General features: G+C 37.4%; 1 protein-coding gene across 1 annotated transcript in view; it reads left to right on the top strand.

Moving 5' to 3' along the window:
• KIF13A (kinesin family member 13A) overlaps window positions 1–15,423 on the top strand; it is a 120,014-nt gene that overhangs the window by 39,448 nt on the left and 65,143 nt on the right. The window contains exon 3 of the mRNA XM_080340724.1: window positions 9,034–9,046. Coding sequence (XP_080196850.1) covers window positions 9,034–9,046 — 13 coding nt within the window. The remainder of the gene's footprint in view (window positions 1–9,033; window positions 9,047–15,423) is intronic.

Below are 15,423 nucleotides of genomic sequence, written 5' to 3'. Positions count from 1 at the left end.
GGTTTTTTAATCTGTGATCTATTCAGGTCATGTATTCCAGTCATAAAATGATCTTTTTTTTTAGCCCTGCAGAGATGTTAGACTGTTACTGTTTCTCCAGGTCTAAGTATTTCCTACGTTGTACATAAGCGGTGTGTGCTTCGTTTTTCAGTCCAGAAAAATGTATGGATATTGTTCATTTTTTCACGGTGCTAGTTGTAGTGGTTGCATAAAAGTCTACAGTGTTTGTCATTCCTCTCATTTATGTCTTACCATATGGCAGGTACTGAAGAGATGGTTGTTGTTACTACCAGGTGCACCTTATTACATACATAATATAATGCCTGCTAGAGAAGTCTTGCATGCAAGCTTTGCTATAAAAAAGGAAATGTTTTTGGCTCAGAGTAACCTTTATACAAATTGTCACAAACTCACAGCTCACTGGGGAAGGGGAGCCTGGTAAACTTTGGTCTCACCTCCCCTGTTGTATAGCATGTCTTCTCTGACAAGGTACTCAGCCCAATAACTCAGCCACGGTCAGTAACTTAGTGCTTCATGTCTTCTCTTTGTGAAGATTGTCTGCTGATTGTCTTTTTGTCAACCGATAAACTTGGAACACACACTGTGAAGAATTTTTCTAGCCTTTGGGTAACTTTTATGGCTCATTTCATGGCATGCTAGGTTACTAGAGCTAACTGCCTAAGCTTTGTAGAGATCAGTGAAAAGATCTCTAGAGATCTCACTTGTATGAGCGCTGTACAAGAATAAAGTCTCCTCAGTACTTTTAGGACCAACAGGTTCTGCAGCAACTCAGGAGACCGTATTCACTTTGTCTATTTATGTAGAGTTGATTTGAGTTTACATTCTTGGTATATTGTTCCACACAATAAACCCTTTTTATCCTGTGAATCATCATCATCTTTCTCTGCATAGTGTCCACTTTCTGGCAAATGGGTGTTAATGCTGTCTGTTAAAGCAAATAATGTAATCTCAAAGTCACCAAAAGAAGCTGCTGTTGCAGCCGCCTGAGGTAGACTTTCTTCTGCAAAATGTTTTTAGCGAAATGATGGAAATTGCTATGCTGATGTGTATTGTCATCAAACCCAAGGAAAGTTTTAATTTTGCATACAAATTAATAAACAGTATTTTCTTTCTGATAAGTTCATTTAATATTCATGTCACTAAAAACACATGCTAGGATGAAACAAAAATAGTAATTTGTGAATTTTGCTGAGTCTCAGATAGCATTCCTTAAATGTAACTATAGTATGAAAAAGTTAACATACATTTGCAGAGCTGTGTGAAAGGAAGAAGTGTCAAGGCCGATTAACATCTGTCTTGAAATCTCATTAGTAACATAAAATAGATTAAATTTGAATAATATTTTTTTCCTGTTGTGGTAAGGGAATGTGGCAGTGAGACTTGTGGGTTCTTGTCTGTTGTCCAGCTTGAACACGTGGTCAGGGCTGCTACACACGTATCTTCAGAAACTTCTCAAATATATCCTTCATCTGATTGAATAAGGAGGAATATGTTTACCTCCCAGTGAAAAGAGTGATATTTTCCTGTTTTCCATTTGCTGAGGAAAGTAAGGTGTTACAACCAAGGTTCAAATCCAGTTACACAGTTAACACTTAGGGTTTAGTTCTTTCCAGTAGATAGTCTTTCCACTGACTAGATATCTTCTGTATTGGTCTGAAGCAACAAAGCTGCTGATTGCCACTTATATCTTTGTAGCAAATTGTAATGCTTGAGTTTTGAACTGGCAAACTAACAAATTCAAATTTAATTTATGAAATGCTATGTTGCTTATCAAATTTCCTTCATGTGCCTTTGAAGGTCATCTGTCTTGCAATAAATGCTGTATGTAGTGATAAAATAGCAGTATATTTTTCAGATAGCTTTAAGCACTACCTGTACAAGGGGTAGGCCTTCGGTGCAGCCTAGTGTTTTGATGGTTCTTAGAGGCAGCATTTCTCAAGGAATTTCAAAGGAGCAGTAGCGTTGAAAGGGAACATTTCCCACAGACATTGGAGACCTATGAGGCAGTTAATAGCCCAAGTGACTGGTTGGGTGTGAGAGTCTCAACAATTTGTGCACAGAGTGAAAATGCCAGTTAATGCTTGGGGTATTTTTCTCCTCGAGAGCACTAGTAATAAGTGCAACAGAATAATATAATAATAATGGGTGGCTAATAAATGCCACAGTAATTTTATTAACATTTCTAGAATGTGTTTCCACCTACTTTCCAGGACTATAGTATGTTTGCCCTTACGTCAGTTTCATTGGATTCAGGTTAAAAATCATTCAAGACTAGTCTTGAGAGCTAATAAATCTTGGGTTCTGAGACTGATTTCTTTTTCCCTTCCCTGTTTTCCTCATCCTGATTAGTTAGTAAAAATCTCTTTATTCAGATTCTCTAATATTCAGTTTTAATAAAAAGGAGGGAAAAATAATCCATTTTTAAAGGGTCAGGACTACATGGTAGCATAACTACTACTATAGTTGTGATTGTGGTTATGTTGTACTTCTACTAGGTGTAGCAAGTTTTCATTGCAATAACTAGAGTCTTGGATAAGTTTTGAATGAGTATGATTAAAGACTCGTGGAAAATAGATTATTTACCATGGTAGGTTCTGGATGGGGGCTCAGCAGTCAGGATTGACTTAGAGCTCTTTTATTGCAGAGCCAAACAAAAATTTTAGTCAGTTTTTGCCTTTTCAGTAACACTGAGCAAATTATCTGAAATGAAATGAGTTTTTGTTTTGTTTTGTTTTTTAAAGCTTGTTTTATGTGGGAGGGTAGACATATGTATATCTATATTAGTGAACTTTCTAGCAAAGTGATTAAGCTTTCTGTGTATGGGTGGTGACTTCTCCTAAGCTGACTGCTGTTTTCAAAGCGGCGTGCTGCTGCATGTAGGACAAGTATCAGCCCTTTTTCAGGCTGTCAGTAGTAGTTGTTTTTACATGAACACCAAGGCTCCTGTGTAAAGATTAGAACTGTTTGAACTTCACATCAACAAATAGCTGGCATTGGAATAATAATGCCTTGGGCAGTAAAAGTAGTCAGAACTCAGGTTTGAAGGTAAGATAGGGACTGGTGGTGTCATTTTCTGTTCTCCATCTTGTACATGTCAGAATATAATGACTTTCACTTACTTTGATGAGTTTGTGTTGGTTTCATAACCTGTGGTGCCTTTTTTTTTTTCCTTCTTTTGTTTTGTTTTGTTTTGGTTTTTTGTTTTGTTTTTTGGTAGTTCATAACTGCTGTAGTGAATGAGGTTTAAGTTCTTGGAGTGGAACCCTATTATTGTGGAATATCCAGGCATTTTCTAGGTTTCTTTTTTGTCATGGATGTCACTCTGCTACTGTAATGTCTATTTTGTTTAACTTGCACTGCAGTATTTGTCATTTTGATCTCAGTGTCTGGCGTGTGGTAGGTTTGCAGTAGTAGCGCAGCTTCTTGATACAGTGTTTCCATAAAGCCTGGGAGAGCAACCTGTTTTTACTATATGCATCTCTTCGTGTTTATGATTAGCTAATTCCTTATGCAGGCACTTACTCAAACTGCTTTGCTTGCTAAAATGTTTTTCTTTTGCTGGTTTTCAAAGCATTATTTTGTCTATAGACCAAGACTTTTGCTGAGTAGGATTAAGCAGAAGCAGGGCATGTGCTGCCCACCTTATGCAGGAATATAAAATAACTCATATTTGTGTATGTATGTGTGCTCATGCAGTATGTCAAGTAACTCTTCCAGGAATCCTTGTATTGAATGGTGGTGCCAGCTTCATCAGTCAGGGCTACACGAGGTAACTCAGCCAAGCACAAAGGTGGGACACTGTTCCCTTTAAGGGCATTGTCCCTGCCATTTTCTTTAATCCACTTCTGCGTTTAGAAAAAGAAGGGGAAAATAAATGTCCTTTTTATGTGTTCGTTGTAGAGAAAATGATGTGCTGCTAGTAGTTTGCAGTACACAATTATCTGAAACTGTTACTGTGGCAGACTGTGATCTTTTTCTAGATAGATGCTTTTCTTAAGTAGCACAGTGTCCATTAATAATATATAGATGTGCTTTTTAAGATGCTTGGTGTCAAGCCTGCAGGTAACAGCCTGCAGTAATAAACTGTGAGACAAGGAAAGGTCCTAGAGCGTGTGATCTTACTGTGAAAGGCAGGAGAAACATCATCTCTTTGCTTCTACATAATTTACGTTGTTTGCAGTTACGAATGCTGAATGTCTGCTGTCTCTGCTGCAGCCAATCTGAAACCCTTATATATGTGGATAAACAAGCAATGTAGTTACTTCCACCCAGTAAAGCAAGGCGCACTTGTTATGATGGTCCTACCACTGGTTTGTTCTCTTGCGCTCTGCCCTTGAGTGAGGCAAATGCACACTGCTTGTGATATTCTCAACCTGAGTTGTAAAGCAGCCTGTTAAAAAAAAAAACAACAGCAAACAAAAAAATTCAAAAAATATTGTTGGACTCTTTGTATGCCAGCACTTCCTGTCTAGTGGAATGTAAAAAAAAAAAATAATCTATCAGGATGATCTTTTCAACTTGTTCAACTTTATGCTTACAGAGGAAAGAAGGAAGACTGTTTTTTCAGCTTATCGTATAGAAACCTGAAGACTTCTCTCCCTTTTCTAGTATATTGGTTGTTGCTTGTAATAATTCTTTTGATGAGTGATCCTGAATGCATCAGTGATTGTGTAGACACTACATGCAAACACTTAATTATGTATTTGGGAAAACAGTAGGTACCGTGAATTTGCTGTGGTTGCATGTGTGATGAGACTAAAAAGGTATTTCAGACTCAGTGTCTTAGATGATGGTTTCTGGTGTAGTCAGCTTTGAAGAGCAAGCTGCAGAGCCACATGGTTCATTTAGCATCTGCTACAGATACTATGTGTGGTTACTTAACATAACTGGTTATGATTGCTTTGTCTTCAATGACTGGTTGTGAGAAAGGAAAAGAATCCACTGAATACTTTCCAAAATGTGAAATCATTGTAGTACAATTGTGATGTACTTTGCTTCTTGTAGAATTGTAGATGAACTGGGCTGTGTGGATGTTGTTCCGAAGAATCTAAGACCTGTTTTTCAAAGTCGCCTTGTTCCTCTGTCTCTTTCAATGTGGAGTACCTGCTTTTACACCTATATTCTCATTTTCAAACATATCTTGTCCCTGCTGAAGGTGACATTCTTGACTAGGGCTGGGTGGGGTGACAAAACCTCATCATATGGAATGGGGAGAAAAAACCAATTCCTTCAAGTTTTTTGATGTACAGAATGTTTTTCCTTCTGGTAGAAGTGACGTTTGGTTCAGAGTGCTGACAACACTCTCTAAGGGACGAAAAACGGATGTAGTTCTGAAAATGATTAAGGTGACAGCATCATGTACTTCTGGATGCTCATAGTGCAAGAGTGTCTTCTGTTGCTTCCTATTGCACGGGCCTAGTTTTCTAGTCGAAATATCTACCTTTTATATGACAAAGTGAGACCCCTCTGAAATAGTTTAGGTCAGGAGCATCAAACTAATTTTCATGGAGGGCCACATCAGCCTCGCAGTTGCCTTCAAAGGGCCAAATGTAATTTCAGGACTGTATAAATGTAACAACTTCTACATTTATACAGTCCTAAAATTACATCCGACCCTTTGAAGGCAACCACGAGGTTGATGTGGCCCCTGATGAAAATGAGTTTGACACCTCTGGCATAGGTGGTTAAAGAAGAAACCACCTTTGCTGTTAAACTACTAGCAGAGTGTACTTCTCTCATGGTGTGCTGTCCCAGGCAGTGGGCTGATGGCAGAGAGAAAATGTGGATGCAGTCAGGAAGGCTTATCATTCATGTGCTGGCATAGAGCATGAGAACTGACATTTTGTGAATCACTTCTCAGCATATGTCAGAAGTTTTGAGTTTAGTTTTAGCAAGAGACAGGAGGAAAAAAAAAGTTGCATTAGTACAAAGCTTTCTAGAAATTGGTTTTCTCCATCTGGATAAAAATTTGAGGTAGCTACACCTCTGTGATCTTGCTGTGTGTTAATAAAGCAGGACAGGAGAGGCTTACTGCTGCTGTGAAAGATAAAGCCTGAGTAGATACCCTCAGCAGGCATACTGCTCAATAAAGTTAGAAAATTATTCTACTGATATTTTACTAATGTCATGATGGCTTAAGGAAAAAGGCAGGAGGAAGTTCAGTAGCTCAGTGGGCTTTGTGGTCACTGAAATTCATACTTTTCCTCTGACCTGTGAGAATATTTTTCAGGCTCTTGGCAGTATTTGCTTTGGTTTTGAGTTCTAGGCATATGAGAAAATTCATCTTCCATCTGGGTGTGCAGATGGAAGATGCTGTTCATCACGTTAGACCAAAATCTGCTGTTGTCCAGATGCATTACAGGGTTAGGTAACTCAGTGATAATTTTCTGAAGTGTACCAGCTGTCCACATTAGAGGAGATCTTGTCCTTCAAAAGGTATAGTTGCTTGTTGCCATTGACACCATGGGTGATCTGATGTGGAAGTAAAAAATCTGGGAAATGAAAATTCACAAAGCAAAACAAAAAACTGTGAAAAATAGATGGAGACTAATGCAGGTTTTATAGAAATCTTCTAAGTTGCTACAGATGTGACTTCTGGTAAACGATAAACAGTTCTTTATTAATATGTGTCCTTTTGTTGAAGAAAATATTTCTGAGTGTCTCCATCTGAATCGCTGCCAGGATAATGGTTACAGTGGGATGTTTGGCTGGAATTTCCAAATAACTTAAATTCTCTACTGTGAGCCAATATAGCTGACTTATTCCAGAGACGCTTGATCATATTGCTGCTGCTGATGCTCGCAGGTGACTTGTGGCATTGCTAGTTTGGTCTTAATAGCTGAAGAGTTTGGAGCAGTAGGATGTGACATACAGTAGGGAGCTTTATCTTCTTGTGTTTTGAAATCCAGTAGATGAGTGATGAACATCTTGCTTCCAAGTCGAAAGTTCTGCTGTCCAGCAGTGGTTTAATAAGTCACTATTATGCTTCTCTTAAAATGAGCATCAGAGGGAAATAAGAGGCAACTTCCTAAAAGGTGGTGGCTTACATTGCTTAAGTAAATATCTTAAGAAATACGTCAAGCAATGTATTTATTTCAGTGATGTTCTTTCTGTACCTTTTCCAATAGGGGCTTATGAGAATGATCTCAGAGAAAACAAAAACAAAACAACCCCCCAAACAGTTGATAAACTTTCTGTTGGTTTTTATTTCAATTAAACTCTTCAGGGTTTCTACTGAACCTGTACAGCAGTTTCTCAGGAATTCCCTAGGGAAGCTGATGTATTCTGGAGTGATTTTTCAAGATATGATTGTATTCAAAAGCTTTCCAAAAAACCTTGGATGACTTCCTTCAATACGAACTTCTCTTCCAAGTAGCAACTGGAAGTTTAGAGCTGGTCTGGGACTTTGGCTAGACAAGCTGATAATGTTGGACTTTAATCATATCTGAAAATTGACTGAAGTGAAAAATATTCAAGGTACAGTTAAATACATTTTTTCATTTAGATAACAGTGCATCTTGCACAAGTTCTGAGCCACCTGGACATGAGCTAGCAAAGAACTGAGCCTGTGTGGCCACTGTTAATGAAAGGGTAAAGCTGCAAAGAGTGGTTTGGCTCAAAGACAAAGTGTGTTCGCATTATACCAGTACCGTGTAGCAACTATGGAACTTACGGTTTACACAGACATGTCATCTAAGGTACGACCTGAGAGTAGGCAGAAGAGATTGCGTAAGACACGTTTGTGGATTTGCATCTCTTCAGCTTTTTTTGCTGAGCCGTTGTATTGTGGGTTTCTAAGAAAACTGGTCAAAGTGGTTTGTTTTTTCACTCCCTCCACTTTGTGGAGTTGCTATACGTAGTCTAGTGGATGAAAGCATGGCTCAGTTCCATGAGTTTCTGCACTGAAACTATAGTCTCTTGATATCTTTGAATTTTGTGTAGTGCGTCTGTTGCTGGAGACCTTTCATCCATATCTGTGTCTTATAAACCTTACTAAGTTCCCTGCTTGTGCTGTTTTGTCTTTAGACCTTTCTGGTTGTGCTTTTTTTCCCTTAATCCACATTTATATGCTCTTTTTTCTTGATGTGAAGAGCAAGTGGAAATTCGCTCTGTGTATCACTTTGGGCTTATTTCAATACATAATGTAAACATATGCCTAAGGTTGTAGTTTTCATGAATGGCCTAAGTTAGTCTAATGTGTTCCATATTTTTACCTCCTCTCTTGCACTCACATTAGCGAGCACAGGGCTGCACAGTGAGACAAGGCATCAATCTCACCGCTCCAAAAAACTCCAAACTAATTTAATTTATGATGTAGCCATATGGCTGCCAGCATGAACATAAAAGCATTTAAGGACAAGCCAAAGTACTCTGAGCTGGTGTCTTTAGTTTGGGGGTTTGTCATCTCTCTTTTATTTCTGACAGCAGAATTGGTGTGAAGGGTAATGGTTTTCTTGCATTGGCTTCCTGTACTCTGTGTAGGCTTTCTGTGGCTAGGGAAAGCATAGATTTATTTGTCTTCACTCTTCTATAATCTCTACAATAAACATTTGTTGGATTCTTGCCTTGGTCTTGCATAAGTAGCACTGCTGAGGTTAGTGGGGCTTTACCCTGGCACCTTGGCCTGCCAGTTTGCAGGTGTGGTTTGTTTGCCACAAAACGTGGGTTGTGTTTTGACTTCCACAACAAACCAGGTGCTTTTCTTCCTTCTGGAACTCAGTGCTGTTAGATTTTTTTTTTTTTAAATACCTATAATGGAAAATGTCAGATTCCTTATGTTTACTGTGGGGCTGTATTAGTAACTAAATAATTAATGGTTAAAAGTCTGTGGTGTATCATATAAATATTTTCTGATTATTCTTAAATACATTTTAGGTTACAAAAAAGTTCAGATTATAGTAATAATGTACACTGACATTATTTCTTTTCTTTTTCTTTGCTCCCTTCCATTTATGTGAATGGTGTACTCATGCTTCTCATCATCATTGCTGATTTTTTTTGCTGATCATCTAGAAAACCACCTAAGGTGAGTATTATGTCTCTTCTTGCATATGTACCTACTTGAAAACATTGAGCTGTTCTAAAGTGTTGGGCATTTTGCTGTAGTAATGTGATCAATACAACTTTGGTAAAGGAAAATACATTTTAAAAAAATCTATTCCTCATACATCAAAGTTAAAGACTTCAGAATTCTAGAAGAATACATTTTAATTCAACTGACATGCAGACAAGGCCCATGACTTGTTAAAGCTGTGACCAGGACAAGCCATGATTTTAATGCATTCATAAAAACATTTGAAACAGTAAATAATAACTATTGTGTGTAAAAACATTTCGTTGCAGATAATTCTGCTTAAAAGCTAAAATACTGTTTTTAAAAGTTGGCAAAATACATCTAGTAAGAAAGAAACTGTTCCTGTTTGTAACTGGTGATATTCATTAATTAATAATTTGTGTAAAAGTGGCCAAACTGCACTGGAATTAACCTAGAAAAAATGATCTATGTTCTTTGTAATGCAGGGGAAGGGAGGGAGAATGGGTGTTGTGTACCTGTTGGGATAGAGAAGGAGCCCTACTGGGATGACAAATACAGTATCGGTACAGGACTGGTAGCAATGATAAGGGAAAAGGATTGTGTGAACTGTGTCTTGCCAGCACATGCAAAACACTGCATTGGTATTTCATTTCAGCAATTCAATTATAATTTTGTCCTTTCTATTTCTGTTGGATGATACTTTCTACAGCAGAGAGCTGTAATTAGATCTGAATTAGTTTTTATTTTATATCATGCTATTTGACTTGTAGATCTTCAAGAAACAGTGTATGCAAGTCTGATGTGGTTTCTGCAGGTGTAGCAGAGGATTCTGTAGGCCTTTTGGAAATAGAAATTGGGATGGATATTGATCTATATGTCTGGCTTATATGGATACCTCTGGACTTCATGGTTCACACAGCTGTTATGTGTGCATGCATATATATATATAAAAATTAATTAGTATTGTTTTGGTTAGTATTTTAAGTGCCAGAAGAAAACTTCCCCGTAAGTGACTTATATTATTCACAATAGGCAGGGAAGAATGGACCGACCTATTTTAACATGAGCTGAAATAACTATATTTGAAAAAATGAAACAAAAATATGTAGTTTAAGATCACAGCAGGTCAAAATTAATAACACTGATACTACAGTTTAAAATGGTATGCTGTACGGGTTTATTTTCACCATCACCACTGAATGATTGAGTTTCTTAAAATGATAGATTTAGTTTTTAGTTTCTCAATATTTTTGAAAGCATTTAATAAAGTTCTTCATCTGTCCCAGTTAACATATTTAAGAGTTTGATTATTCTTAATGGACTTTTAAAAAGCAAAATAGCCTCTTTCTTTCTGTTGTTGTATTATAATTTCACAAAAACTGTTTTTCAAGAGCCTGCATTTTCTGTAGTACATCATTCATATTCCATTATAGGCAGATGATGTTATTCTTAACATTATGTAAAAGCTTAATTATGGCCTTGCATTTCTTTGACAAAAACATAACAGCTGCACGCCTGTGCATATATGCCACATTATTCTTAGGTATAGTTAGATGGTCATTAATATGTTTGAGCTATAACACTGGAACTTACAATGTTGTGTGAAATGTTTATCAGTTTTGAGACAGGAGGAGGATCTTGCCATCAGTGGAAATAGGCTTTGTGAATTTGTAGAGATGTGATGTGAGATTTGGATGTTTCTTGATTCATACAGTTTTTAGGGTACTGCACATAGTTGATCATCTTCAAATTAGGGTTTTTTTAAATGAAAATCATAAATACTGGAAGTTTCTTTAATGACCTATTTTATCATCAGCTGTGGATGAATTGTGATCCCAGTTCAACTTGGTAGCTCAGAAGCTGTGGTTGGAAAAGTGATATAAGGATATTAGGGTGTTTTGCGATTTCTACAAACGTTGCATGCAAGTATGTTACTAATCTTGTTTTTTTAGTGTAATTTTGTGACAAAGATAAAACGGCCGTTCTGAGCTATGTGAGCTGTGCCTTAGGCCACCTTCAGTTTTTCTGACCATGCTTCTTCAGGTCTGGGGTAGGTCTGGTCTTGTGTTTGTCAAACAGTGACCAACTTTTTTTTTTTTTTTTTTCAGTTCTGTAATGGCTTCCATTTGCATTCAGCTTACTGGTGTCAACTTTGTTTGCCATTTCCCAATGTATCTCCTTTACCACTAATGTCCATCAGCGGCTGTAGTAGGGATGTAGGACCAGCTGCCTGGTGAATGAGCACTTCCCTTTCTCAGTTCTCCCTTGCTCGTCTTCTTAGCAACCAGGTAGCCCTGTAAGTCACCCTACGTGTCAGACTGATGGCTTCATTCAGATTCATGTGACTAATGTCTACACCTGTCCAGCAGAACTTTTTTCTGTTTTAAAATAAATCATTAATTGTCCATCTGTTGGGCAGATGGAAATTGCTATTAAGTGTTAGCTATGCATTTACAATATTGTATAGCTTTATAGACAGTATTTTAGGGATTATGTTCAGTATGTGTAATGCATTGCTAAATGCTGGAAGCCCAGACTCTGCCTACTCTATACTGAGGGTTACGCTTCAAAATAACTAATATGAATGTGAAATTAGACTCCTTTCCAAACTAATTATGTCATTTGGCTTAATCTGGCAGGGTGTTAATATTGGATATGGTACTCATTACCTCTAAGTCGTTCCCGTAAGTGTACTTGCATGTGTAAACTCTTAAAATTTATTCTTGAAGCCATTGATTAGGGGTTTTAATAGAAACGAGCTCTGCAGAATATTGTTTTGGCTGTTTAAAATGTGAATACCCCTTGGCTTTCTTTTCTGATACTTTGAGAAGTTACTGCTGCGTAACAGTCGGGCACAGTGGCACTTCTAGTTTAAAATCTGGAGTCTCATTTTAAACCACAGATACAGGTGAAGTTGAGACAGGACTCCAGACCTGCATCACTGTTTGTTTTGCTGTGGAAGCCATAACTTCTAGCTGCCCGGTTAGCAAAATAGTAACCCAAAACTGTCTTAAACTGCTATAGGTGTTTGCTGAAGAAATTTGAATAAAGCCTCATATCTTTTCTTAAACTTTGTGGTTACCAGAAGAAGTCTTTTGTTTAACTTCTAATAGTCATTAAAACTCTGAGTATAGTTGTCTGTAACCTGGAAATGGCCTATGTAACTGTTACCTAGGGTAATGTGCACACTTACGGTGATTCTGGATACAGTAGTACCAGGATCTGGCACTTCCTGGCTAATTCTTTCTCATAACTTTCCATTTTTATGTGTGTTTGCTGTATCACTTGTGAGTTAAAATTTTTATAATGAATATACAATGAGTACATACTTAAGCTCAGATACTCTTTTTTTACCGTGGACTCCCAGTTGTGAAAGACCTGTCCTGGTGCATTGTGTCCTATTCTTTGTAACTCTGTCAGTTGATGATTTCTAGATGTCTAAAATGTGATGTCCAAGCTTTTTTCCAACTGTCTTACCACTCAGGCTGAAAATATTCTGCAATGTCAAACACTGGAATAATAGAGCTGGGAAAAAACCCACCCTGTTGGTCTCTTAGCACCACTCAAAATTTTTGGTTTAGAAGCTACTACCCAAGTGTGACAGGTTCTTGGCAGCTTCCTTTTATCTAGCTTTCTCTTTTAGATGCTAGGGTGAAGCACAGACTCTTGCAAAAATAAGAAAGTTTCAAGGCTTGTTTGTTAATTCCCTCTATAATTTAAAAGCCCACAATAATTTTGAGTCTTGATTATGAGAATTGGCCAACACCTCTGTGAACTTAGGTCTGCTTGTGGTTGAATGCCAACCTGTGCAGACTCTTGAAGTAGATGTGTATTACTTGTCTTTCATGTTTTTCCCATTTTGCCTACCTTCTGAAAATGTTAGACTTCCTGGTACAGTGGCTATGGAATTGACATCAGAGCAGTAGGAAAGCAGAAATACTCATCCACGTAGTCACAAAGACTTGCTCAAAATGGTTAGAAGAATAACTGAAAGTTCATGAAATCTTAGTGGGGATACAGGTAGCAGTTTTAAACTTTGCATTTCAAACAAAAAAATTTGCCTTTTTTCTTTTAATTTTAAAACAACCAAAATGGAACGGATGCTACAAAATGTAGCTAAAAACCAATTCACAGAGAGTGCTTGAAGTTTAAAAAGTTCTGTTTGTGTGTCATAGATCTCTCTGTTCAAATACATTTCACTAGTAGTTTTGATATAGTTGGTTGATATAGTTTCAATGTAAGCTGGTAAAGATTTTTGCTTTTTGAGTGTTCTTCAAAAAGCTAAAAAAGGCTTTTTTTTGAGTATTCGCCATTTACTCTGGGTCTTTAGCATTAACAGAACTTCTGATAGCTTTGGTAGTCACATTGACAGGGGTTTTAATGCCTTCTTCAGGGGAATGGAACTTGGAGAGAAAAAATTAGTAAGAAAAAAAAAAAATTCTGCATACTCCTGTCAAAAGAAAAAGTAATACCCACCATTTTCATTTTCAAGGAAAAATAATCAGTGAAAATGGGAGAAGGAAAGGAGCACCTTAGATGAGATTTAGAGGATTTTTTTCTTCATCATAGCATAGGTTCTATATCTTGGCCATAAGCATACTTGTGTGCTCCTTTTGGGACTGTACCTCCTGCAGTTCCTGCATTGGAAATCAGGAAAATATAAAACTAGCGAGTCATCTTTGTAAAGAGAAGTTGATCAATAGATCACACTTCTGGTAGGACACTGTCCTACAGCCATTTTCCGTAAAACGTCTTTGTTATGTACATGCAGAAGAGCCTCACTGATACGGACCAAGTTTCTTTCTCTTATATTTCTTTCTTTGTTGATTCTTGCATTTGGAGTCCATTTTCCCAAAAGTCTGACTTGTCCTGAAAATTGCTTTGATTGAGTGCTTCCTTAAATTATCAATGCTGGAAACGTTCAAGGTTGCAGTTTTGTTGTCACCAATCAAAGTAATTTTTAATTTTTTACCTGCCTATTGTAATGGAGAAGAGTTTTACTGCAGCTGCTCTACATGTTTGCAGACAGTGCATGTCCAAGCAATTTCCACTTTTTTTTCCTGACTTTTTTTTTTAAGTAATCTTGCTACTTCTGCAAGATTTGGCAATTTTTCCAGAACAGATTTTATAAATAAACTGAGTCCTTGTCATGGCTTCTTATGCTTAGTATGAAAACATACTAAAATGCTATATTTATATTTGTTTTATCTTGAAACAGAATTTTTCTCTTCCTCTTGCATAATTATTTTGGAACTTTTAAAAAGCAGTCTGACCAATTTTTACTTTAAAGAAAAAATGCAAATAAAACCTTTTCTATGAGAAACACTTGGCTGCAAGCACATACTTCATTTTGTGAAGTCTCTTTGCAAGATCAGTGTTTAAATTATGAGTCATTGAATAATCCTGCCTTGATTTTCTGTGTTAACCAAGAGGAAAATGTTTAGGACAATAGATGAAATTGGCCTACAATACTGCTGCATTGACATCTGGGTCATTACACGTGAACATGTGTAGCCGGGTAACCTTCCTAATGGGGCTGTGTGATCCACTGCAGATAATGCCTAGTTTCAAGGGGAAAGAATGGGCATCTGGTAGATTTGGTTTTCTTTTGTAGTTGAGCTGCTTGCCATTCGATTGTAGAGAGATTGGGTATTGTTATCAAGTCCTGTGAGGAAAACTTCCATAGAAGTGGAAGGCAGGAAAAGAAAATGCTATTTCTTGCGCTATAAAGGTTAGGAAAATGGTTAGAGCATTCTTATTGATGACAAAGAGTTTGTTATGCTTAGGTTTGAAGCACAATGAGCACATGCACAGAAGTAATTCAACATGTGTCCTACTTCTGTGGAGGTCTGAAGATAAGGTGAAGTAACTTCTGTGTTTTCCTTGCAGTTCAGTGGCAAAACTACAGCTTTGACTCAGCCACATCAGGGAACTTCCTGACTCATTATTTTGTTTCTTTCTATTTGTGCTGCACCAAGTGACTCAGATCTCCCTGTTAGGTTATTATTATGGGGTTTTTTAGCTTGTTTGTTTTCTCTTCAGAAGAGAGTTCCAGACTCATTTCACTCTTGTGGACAAAGAGTTGTCTCAGTATGTAGTCTTCTCTCAGGCCTTTTGATGGGTTTTGCATTAACTTGGGGGAAAGGGAAGGAGGTGAGGTTACTCTGCTACCTGGTTTTACCTGCAGCAGCAAGATATTTTTGGAAGACTTAGGTTACAATATCCCTGATCAGATTGCATAGTAATTCTACATTAACAGGGGATGCAAGTTGTTCTGTATTCCCAAAAAATGAAAGGAAACGATCCGTTTTATTCCTCACTTCAGGGTCTGTCTCACAGGGAATTTGGCATTTCTCCTGATAGAGCCT

The sequence above is a fragment of the Nesoenas mayeri genome, assembly GCF_963082525.1.
Source record: "Nesoenas mayeri genome assembly, chromosome: 2".
NCBI classification, from domain to species: Eukaryota; Metazoa; Chordata; class Aves; order Columbiformes; family Columbidae; genus Nesoenas; species Nesoenas mayeri.
Note: the sequence above shows the minus strand (reverse complement) of the source record. Positions and strands in the feature narration are given on the sequence as shown.